The 10,655-nt window shown below is 37.4% G+C and overlaps 1 protein-coding gene across 1 annotated transcript; it reads right to left on the reverse strand.

Annotated features, from left to right (window-relative positions):
- Positions 1-965: 965 nt before the first annotated feature.
- On the reverse strand, positions 966-8,336 carry LOC110032935 (auxin-responsive protein IAA1-like). Its single transcript, XM_020736730.1, has 5 exons — positions 8,014-8,336; positions 7,745-7,926; positions 7,531-7,648; positions 1,385-1,446; positions 966-1,246 (listed from the first exon to the last, which is right to left on the reverse strand). Exons 1-5 carry the CDS (start codon positions 8,259-8,261, stop codon positions 1,221-1,223), a joined length of 636 nt encoding a protein of 211 aa, XP_020592389.1. The 5' UTR covers positions 8,262-8,336; the 3' UTR covers positions 966-1,220.
- Positions 8,337-10,655: the final 2,319 nt, after the last annotated feature.

Consider the following 10,655-nt stretch of genomic DNA (forward strand, 5'->3'; position numbering starts at 1 on the left):
TACTTAACAAGCCAAACACGAGCAATTTACAAACAACGAAAAATTTGTGATTATCAAACCATTTTGACAGCCCTAATTTATGCTGTATGTGATTAGAGCTTTGACTACCACTGCATCATTAAAAAGATTTTCTCGCCAGCAGATGTCAATTTCACAACAATAATAGGCGCAATCTGTATCTAGCACCTTGGAGGTGGCGATCGAGCTCACGTCTTTCACTCCATTCAGGATTTAGTTTGTCAGGCATCTTCTCTTTCTCCTAAGATGGCAAGCAATATCCCTACGATATGGCTTGTCTGTGCCAATACTAGCTTTTTTTCTCCATTTTTCTACGGCGCATTTCTTGGCCTCCGTTCAAGTTCAACTAAAATAAACTCCTTAAAATCCCCAATTTTGATCAACGCTTCTATCAGATATCAAAGTGCCAACAAGGGAGGAAGGTGGAAGCGGCGAAGGAACCCATGCCCTAGCCTACCAATGAAGAAGAAGAAGAGAGAAGGAGCATCACTAAGCAGAAGAGGGGCGAGCCGGTGTCTTTAAATTATAAAGACTATATATACTGTGAGGGGTGGGTGGGGGGGGGGGGGGGCGTGCTGGGCCGAGACGAGAGAGATTTAGAGAAATTTTGTTCTGGGGAGAAATTTTTTGATGGAAAGTTTAAATTATAAAGACTATATATACTGTGAGGTTAAAAAAACACCTTCAAGAAAAATCAACATGCCGCACATGATCTGCCCGGATCCAATCGGTAGGAATTTAGATTAGACGATAATGCATTTCAAGGGAAAAACAATAAAAAAAAAAAAAAAAAAGCATTGATCATCATAAACCCTCAATCCCTACAAAATTTGAATGAGCTTCCAGGTCAAAACCGTGCATAAATGGGAAGTCGACATAATGAGTTCAGCCCTTATTTAGATCACAAAACAAACTGTAAGCCTTATATATATGAGTTCAGCCCTTACTTAGATCACAAAACAAACTGTAAGCCGTATATATATATATATTCATACTTGTATCTTCCAAACTTAAACAAGTCAAAACCAATAACTAATAACAAGTGGTACAACGGCAAACATTCATTATTTTCTCCACTTAAAAAGCACAACAACGGTAAACACTTCAAAAGGACCAGAGAAGAACAGAAACAATCCCTGTACATGATAGCCAGTGAATCAGTGATGGTGCTGCGGCATAATCCTTTTTCCTCATAATCAGCTCTAGCCAATCTGAGATGGCCTCGGACCTGCAAGATTAATAACCAAACAAGATGAGGATTGAAAAGAAACCAAAAAAAGATTTGAAAGATCGTGGCAACAGAGATGCCATCGTGGCAACAGACATGCCATGAAGCAATTTGAGACCAAAAAAAATCCAATTTCACCTAAATTGACAGCTTCTGAGCTTTTCATCAAGCGAAGACGTTTGCAGGAGGTAACAAACATTCTGCAGAGATCAAAAATATCAGGAATCGCAGTAACTATCTTACGATTAAATATTATATTATCATTCTTCAGAATAATAACAAGAACATAGCCACTGAAATCATCATGTCTTTTCTAATACATATTAACAAATTTTACAGGCTTATTTAACATGGTGCAAACAAAATTGATCTGTCAGCAGCAGCGTGTTTTATATATTTAACTGTTAGACTTTAGGAGCAAAATTTTTAACTTTTTCGAACGAGAGGGTGCAATGCAAAAGCCCTGGCGGAAAATCAAAAATCGATGATGACAAGGACCTTTGGTCAATGCACGCTGATTAGGATTTCAAGGCTTTTAAGAAAAGCATTTGTTGGAACAATTTTCAAAGCTAAAAATGGACCCAGAACACGTTTTTGCATCGGCATTTATGCAATTGCATATTTTTAGCATTAACACATATTTCAAAGCATTATCTAATTTAGCGTACACATGTCGAGGAACCCGACACCCGAATATATGAGGATTGATGGATTTCATATGTCCACATGAATTTCTAAGAATTGGCATCTTCCGCATGGTGATTCATTTAATACAAGTGCAAAATAAAATTTGTTTCATGCCGAATGTTAGGCAGATTCACTTACTCTACGGCTATTTGAGTTAAGCTGGGACGATTCATTTACTCTAAGGCTATTTGAGTTAAGCTGGGACCAAACTAAATTACTTGGGCACAACCAAATTTATTTCAATCTCACAAGCTGATTACACTAGACAAGATGAACTCGAGTTCAATTCAACTTAAACCCAAACCAAATTTGGAGACTTGGTTCAATTTAGATTGAGCGAGGCGGATCAGATTTTAATACATCTAACTATGGTTGAATTGGATTAGAATTAAGTAAGAGAACCAGGTCTGTTATGGTCTACTAATTTGACTAAGGTTGAAGTGGGTTGAAGCTTAATTCAAGTATTTCAAATTGAAGCGAACCAGTGATACTCCTAACTACTCAAACTAGCATCCCAAGATCCAGATTGTCTAACTTAGGTAGGACCAATAGACTCAATCAATTAATGCGGAGGACACTACCGGATCTTTATCTAAGGTTCAGAAGAGCATGACTTTGATCCAGGTAAGCATCTTTCGGTCAGAGCTATGTGCATCCACAGCAAAAATTAATTGTTATGTTCAGTTTATGAGCTAACATCAAGGTTTTGCTGCATTGTTTAGTTTTCCAAAATGGTAAGATAAAGTAGCAATATGTCACCTCTCAAATGAGCTCAAGGGTGGTGGGCAGCCCAGGACTTAAATACTGTTTTTCGACCCTACACCTAGCCGATGTGGGACTATTTGTCTGTGACATTCTCCTCCACCCAATCACGTGACGCCCTCGTGGATCGGCTCCACCGAGGGTCCCACTGGACCATGGAGAGTCCACACACCTGGCAGACAGTAATCTGCTCTGATACTACTTGTCACCTCCCAAAAGAGCCCTTAAGGGTGGTGGGCAGTCCAGGACTTAAATACTGCTTTTCGGCCCTACACCTAGCCGATGTGGGACTATTTGTCCGTGACAGATAGCTGACTTTGACATATTGAGACACATCAAGCTCGCCTTTAAAAAATGAAACCCGGCAACTTCGGTCTTTCATTTTAACAATTAACAACGGTTTTGATACAATTCATGTACGTGTTAGAATATTGAATGATCATGCTCATTATTAAATTTAATAATTATCAGGCAAAAAGAAGAATTTTATAAAATTATTAATAACAAGCGATTAAATTGATAACGCAAATATATCATGCCAAGAACTAGCCAAAAAACAACCCCCAACCCTAAAGGAAGATAAATAAGAACGAAAAATAATAGCAGGTAAGAAAATTGCCAACAAATAGTTAGAATAAGAGCCATTATGCTAGTTTTGAATAGTATTAATCTTGTGACATTACATTTGCACTGGCTATATTATTTGCCTAGCTGATCTTTAATGCAAACTACTGCATTCACTGACCTTTTTGGCTACTGATAATCAAATGCTCCTTTTATATATATTATGACAAAGCAATATGACACCAAGGAAACTATTGAGCAAACCTCCCACAACAATTTAGTAGTAGCTGGCAACTCAATCCACCCATGGCAATCTAGGAGACATCAACATTTAAGGTGTGCCCGTTGAAGCAAAATAGAAGTGCTTGCAATACACCGATCCTACAGACCATAAAATTCCTAAAAAAAGGTGCTGCTTGCACAAAACCTAGGATCGAGATGACAGGATTGTCCTTCACAACAACTAATACAAAGAGAGGTTAACTTCTCGTGGCATTTATAAATATCATCAACAAAGTGAGTTAAATGGATCAAAATGATAATGATAATCAAGACCATATGAATTCCACATCTAAATGAGTTTGTAATATAATAATCTTGATCCTCAACGTTCAAACGGTGATATTTATGTGAAATTCAAAAAGTTTAATTTGAATGAAATCAAACGATACAACAAAATACAGGACACCTACAACGATGCAACATGTTCAAGTAGATTTTGAACAATGGAAGGGTGCTATTAACAAGGAGATGAGAGGGATGTAATAAATGAAGCAATGATGAAGAACAAATAGAGACTCATGAGACTCATGAGAATCACTTCTCTTCTCATCATCAATTTTATTCACTTTTCTCACTAATTTTTTTTCCCTGATCCTTATACTTTCTTTTCTTACCTTTGTATGGGTTTACTTGGTCATGGCATACGATAAATTAAGAAAATATAAAGGTTTCAATTCCTAAGTGGAAGTAGATTATTTGGTTGATAAAAAACATCAGAAGATAAAATTAGTGGTTGCACTTTAGTAAAAACACTTTTTTTTAACTTATCAGTGTTCTATATTGCATATACATGAATTGTTTTACTATTAAAATAAGTACATGAAGTCTCACAAAAATAGAAATATCTACCAATAAAATAAAATTGTCACCTTTGATCAATTTAATAAAAAAGAAAAGTACTTCTCATTTCAATCAAATAATATTCACAACTAAACTACCATAACTTCCAAAACTTGTGAGTAAATCAGCCTGCAAAATGTAATTTCTATACCCAGCTAACTATTATAAAGGTATGCATGATAGCCTTTAGCATCAACCCAAACAGTCTTCAATGGGCTGTCAGAAATATCATTCCCAGCGGTGTTTGAACATGCAACAGGAGATACACTGATTCCACTTCATAATGCAAAAAATAGTGGAAGATTTTGCATATGAGATGATAAAGAGAAGAGAAGATTTGAAGGTGAAGATGATGGCAGTCACAATAAGGTCAGCTTTGTTGATGGTATTCAGCAGAGCGAAGGATGGGGGGGTGATGGCAACAAGACATGGATGGCTTCATGACAGATGCGTGTGAACTTCATGCTTGCAAGAAGCATGACAGATGTGTGCGAACGTCATTACTTGCAAGAAGGGACATATTGGTGGCTCTTGTGGCTCTTGCGTAAGAAGATCACAAAGTTAAGATAAGTTTAAGCATCATTGCAACCTTGCTTAAATTTCACACGGCTTATCCCCACTAAATGGAAAAGTAGAGCTTACATACATCCCTCATGGATAGCATTTTTACATTATTTGATTGGACTCAAAGGCATAAAATAACTAATACCTGAATTAAACTTCAAATATGCATGCTCTACATATCAATAAACCCCTTTACTCTTTTACCATTATACTTGCCTTCTCTAGCTCTCTGTCCACTTTTTCCCTTAAACAAGTCCTCAAAAAATAGAGAACTTGCAATGAAAGCGTTTTAATCAAATGACATTCACTTGAAAATTTTTTTTGAGAAATGCTTGTGAGAACGTCATGCTCAAAAAGAAGGGAAATATTATTGATGGCACTTATGAGAGGAAATAGTGAAGATGAGCAATGCTTAGAAACTCTATTACAAGCCCGTTTAAGCTTTGCATAGGCTATCCAAAATTAGAGTTTATATCATGTTATGGATGGTGTTTTAATGTTAATTCATTGTGATTTTAATCCAGCTTATACCTAACTTAAAGCCCAACCAAATAAGCCAAACATATCAACCCTTACAGTCTTTTCTCATTCTCCCTTTATTGTCTTGCTCTTTCTTTTTTTCTTCTTCCCCTACGCACTTCCTCAACAATATAAGAGCATATTTTATTTGTACTATTATCTATAAAAAAAAAAAGAAATCAAATTTTTCTTTCTTGATTTTAATACCAAGATTTTAGGTACGCTATGATAACTTCATACTTAAGAAATTCAAACCAGTCCTAACAACCCTCTTTTATGCTCAGTATGGCTCTATTCTTCAATATATTCTCTTTGTAATATGTTAGTAGAAATAATTCTCTTTGCATATTCTAACAAAGAGAACCCAAAAAAAAAAAAAATCTATTTGTAATTTCTTAAACCTGATATAACTTGTTATCACTATTCTTAACTTCACTTTTTTTATCAAAACCACTATCATCTAACTTGATAAAAAAATAATTATTACATTCCAAAATGAAGCCTTTGACGCAAAAACTACATTGATAAGACTGCATGAATTTTAATCCTCAATCTATCAAATGTTATATTAGGTTAATAGTATAGTACATAGTGCACAGACATAAGAGGCAAAAACAACATGGTAGAAGTAAATTCTTAGATACAAGTCACAGACGAGTTAAAAATGGTGTAAATGTAAATCTAGAATGCATCTAATTCAAATTTCCATCATTAATAATTAAAAATATAAAATTAAATTCGATGGGTAATAAATATAATTTTTTAATGTAGAATAATAAAGCTCAAGACTAAATGATACTTAAGTGAGGAATATTAATGGAGTTAAGAGAAGAATAATGAAAAGTGGAATTTAAAATAAAAGTGATTAGATGAATTATAGTGACACATTTCATGTATAACATATCCAATACCTTACAATGAGATGACATCGAAATAGGGTTCAAATGTGTCATTAATGTCACAAGCTTAGCAAGGAAATAAGGAAATAAAGCACCTGACATGGTAGGCCAACCAAAAATATTCTAGATGTTCTAATGTCAAATTGTCTAAAAACAGCATCAAACACAAGACAACTCAATTTAAAAGTGTTGTTGGTTCATAGTTAAAAACTCAGCTCACCAAGGTCACAAAAAGGCTTGTACTATCCTAACCCACTAGTTCGGCATGTACAATTTAACACTTTGAATCAACCCAATTTCTTTAAGGTGGGTGAATAAGGTCACTTTTTCAACATTTTTTATTCAAACCATTCGTACATCCACAGCCTAATTTCACACAAATTGCATAGGTAAATCAGCATAGAACATGTTTACTAACTAGTTCATGGACTGGATGTAAATTATGACAAAAAATCCTATAATAATTTGAAAGACAGGACTATAGAGAGATAGATAGATACAAACTTAAAAAGAAATGAATACACTCATCTTAAGCATCTTACATTGACAACAGATATTTAAGTGGTTAAGATTTAAAGTAACTTAAAGTCACTGGAAATATAAAAAAATATCAGGTAAATATTTAAATCTCACCTAAATAGAAGGTTATTAAGGCATATATACCATGTCCATGAAATATTATTGGTTTTTTTTTTTTTTCATTCAGATGATAAGAACAAGATCTCAAATGCCCTAAGCCATGATCAACGGGTTAGAATAATGCACCCAACAAACAGATCAAACCTATTCTAACAGCCTTAAAATGTAAATAACGAGAATAATTAATCTACTCAATAATATTGCAATTACACAATCAAGCGGCCTGATCATCACAATATAACGTTAATCTTAGTTGTCGACTAACCTATCATCAATTTTTTCAAATGAAATCATCTAGAACATATAACATTAATCGACTGCACAAAGTGAGATGTATTTAAATGTATGTCCACCGCATAACCACAAAAGAAAATTATCAGATCTGTTGATAAGCACATAATCATATTAACATAAACCCCGGAGCAAAAGATAAGTACATCAAGAAAAAAATTAATATAACACGGCACCGTATACTAAAACATTGCACGAACTAACCAAAAAACACAACTGCACGAATAATTATCTTACTTCCATGGAACATCACCAACAAGCATCCAGTCCCCATCCTTATCCTCATATGTAGGCACATACTCTGTTCCGTTAAGCGGATCAACCAGCCTCCTCTCGTTGTTGTTCGGCGAGTTACCTGCCAAAAAACCAGTAAAACTCAGTGCAACATTCTCATAATTGTAGTAAGAAAAACATCAATCCTCTTAATCCCCGTAGATGTTAGGAAACTTACGAATCGTAAAACAGGAGAACATCTCTTGAAGTGCGGTCAGCAGCTGCTGATACCCTTCGTTCATCTCCAGGTCCACTTTTCGAAGGTACGGCGCCCCATCCACGGCCACCTTCACATATGTGCAACTCTTCAGCGCGTTCTTTCGGAATGCCCTCACAGGCGGCCACCCAATCACCCGCGCCCTGAACACCATGAAAATTCCCAACAGTCACTAATAAAGCGTCACCAAAGTTAAAACAAGGTAAATCTCAAGTGAGGTCAACATTTACTTGTTGGCCGGCAGCGTCCCGGCTGCGCAAGAGCGCGTGTCAGACGACTCCGCAGTCAAATAGTCAAGATTGCCTCCTCCAGAGCCACCAAGCTTCAGATCGACAGTCTTGGAATACCCACGCTTTCTCTCCGTCTCCGATCCGGCGATGCGTGAGCTCCCCGGAAGACCGAGCTTCAGCTCAGTCTCCTCATAATCGAGACCGGAAACATCCGACTCAGTCGAACTCTTCGCCGTTTCTGCCGACATCTACGCCAAACTTACCTCTCTCCGTCAGCGTTAGGGTTTCTCCACCAACCTGCAGTAGAGCTCTATGTTACTTGGCTCAAAGCAAATGTTCAAAGCCGACGGAGCACTCCGCCTGCTTATAACACTGACTATTTACCGTTGGATGATCGACACGTGTTCATGATCGGACGCCAGAAAACTCAACGCGTCAGGCGGGAGCCGGGAGCGTGTGCAACGACGGAGCCTCGGGGTTGTGGGCCAGCGTGTCGGTTCGCGCTGTCTCCCGGTTCGGCGCAGATGGCTTGAGCCGGATCGGCCCGCGCTGTCTCCCGGTTCGGCGCAGATGGCTCGAGCCGGATCGGCTGCAGAGCGCATTAGCTGAACCGAGCTTAGCAGGCGCGAAGCCGTATGGGGGGCAAGATTAGTGAAAGATGAACAATTAGCAGCGCGGTATGAAATAGTGGGGACCGCGGTTATGTGTTGGTGGAGAAGCGGTCAACTTTTTTCGGGGATGGGGCAGAGGGTGGTCCCCACAGGGGACAGTCATGTGACCGATGTTGGCCTTTGCCGGCGAACTGTCTCTGGGACCACCGCCACGTGACGGTTCGTGCGGCCTCCAGCACGAGGTTTATTGAAAACAGCCGGTGATGGGCACTGGGATTGTGGGGAGTTCCTGTTAAATTACGCACGATGATCGCTTGCCGGTCTGAATAAACGATTGAGTGCGATTTGTTTCTTACTCGGCAGGACGAACATTTTGCTTCTGATTCAATTCAATTTTGCCCTCAAATATCTTTTTTAGTTTGAAATATATGTATATATATATTAATATATATATGTATATGTATATATATATATATAATATATATATTAAATTTGTATATCTAATATTTATACTTTTATTATTATATTTAGAATACTGTGATAATATATAATTATGCATGAAAGATGTATTTCAATTTCTATAAGTACATAATAATGACTTCATAATGTGATATTAATGATTTGAATGCTAAGTTTAAAAATTAAAGTTTCTTTGATACTTGTTATTTGAGTGATTTGTGAGATTTGTCATGTAAATTGTGCCCAAGACATTTAGCGTGAGATCGAGGCAAAGAGAAAGAAAGGGAGAAAAACTTTGCCCGTGGGGCAAGAACGGGGGATTGAAGAGGGGTGAAAAGTGATTTTCTTGAGCTCTTTGGTCCATTTTATTCTACAAATAGGTGATTATAAGGGAAGGGGAGAGTTCTCCCTACATGGGGGTGAGGGAGAGGAGAGCCCAAAGAAAGAGACAGACTCTTTTACATTTTATAGGTTATTCTACTCATACAAGAGAAAACGAGGAAATATCATATTATATATTTATCCTCGCTTTACAGAACATAGGGCAGGGTATTTTGGTCATTTTCTCGCTCAGATTTGTTGTTTTGGAGCATTGGAGTTTGTCGGCGTCGAGTGGCTACCCAGGGTGGTCAGTCCGCTTGAGAATGGAGGTCGGCCAATTAGAGTTTGGTGGCAATGCGGTCGGTCGGCTTGTGATGAGGTGGCTGGCCAACATTGTTGCGGTGGACAATTGAGTGATGCTGACTAGCTGGTGATGGCCATCACAAGGAGGCCACCCGAGTGGTTATGGGTGGCCAGCGCAAGGTGGTCGTTTTGTTGTCCAAAAATGTACTCCTATTGGTTCGTCAAACAGCTACAAGCTGCATTTTTTCTATTACACACACACACACACATTATATTTAGAGCACTTTCATAATAAATAATCATGCATGAAAGATGTATTTCAATTTTTATAAGTACATAATAATGATTTTGTAATGTGATATTAATGATTTTAATGCTATGCGTAAAAATCAAAGTTTAGATGTTAATATATAAATACATAAAAATTGTGTGTTTCGTATATTGTACATCAAAAATATAATCACATGAATCTCGAGAAAATCAACTGAGTCTCGCTTATGAATACCAAGGAGTGTGTATCGATATAGTCAAAATACGGAACACCAAGCATTGCTTCCTTCGGTTGAAACATTGAGTTAACCAAACAAAAGCACAGTCGAACAAATGAATAGAAGGCACTCAATCCAAAGAACATTCGTTCATAACTAGCTCCCTTATTCGATTCTAAAATTCTTCACAAAGATGGCCAAAAGGCCCCCACGGAATGCCTTTCTGATCTTCAGTGAAGGCCTTTTGTCTAAGGAGAGATGCCCATCAAATTACAACGATACACTCCCTGTCTGACAGCTCAAGTTTACCCTAACGACAAGAGGGTCTCTACTCATGATTCCACTAAGAGGGTTGACTAAATGCATGTTAGTTGACCAAAAGTTTTCAGACAACCGAATGACAAAATTAGCAGGTCATTAAATGTCATTCTTCAAGCAGTTATGAATATAAAATGACGCT

This window comes from Phalaenopsis equestris, unplaced genomic scaffold, assembly GCF_001263595.1.
Source record: "Phalaenopsis equestris unplaced genomic scaffold, ASM126359v1 Scaffold001062, whole genome shotgun sequence".
In the NCBI taxonomy this organism is placed as follows: domain Eukaryota; kingdom Viridiplantae; phylum Streptophyta; class Magnoliopsida; order Asparagales; family Orchidaceae; genus Phalaenopsis; species Phalaenopsis equestris.

Coding starts and splice junctions, on each gene's coding strand:
- LOC110032935 (XM_020736730.1), bottom strand. CDS start 8,261: ATGTCGGCAGAAACGGCGAAGAGTTCGACTGAGTCGGATGTTTCCGGT. Junction 7,649..7,744: donor GTTCTCCTGTTTTACGATTC/GTAAGTTTCCTA, acceptor GTTTTTTGGCAG/GTAACTCGCCGAACAACAAC. Junction 1,447..7,530: donor GTTGGTGATGTTCCATGGAA/GTAAGATAATTA, acceptor TGATCTCTGCAG/AATGTTTGTTACCTCCTGCA.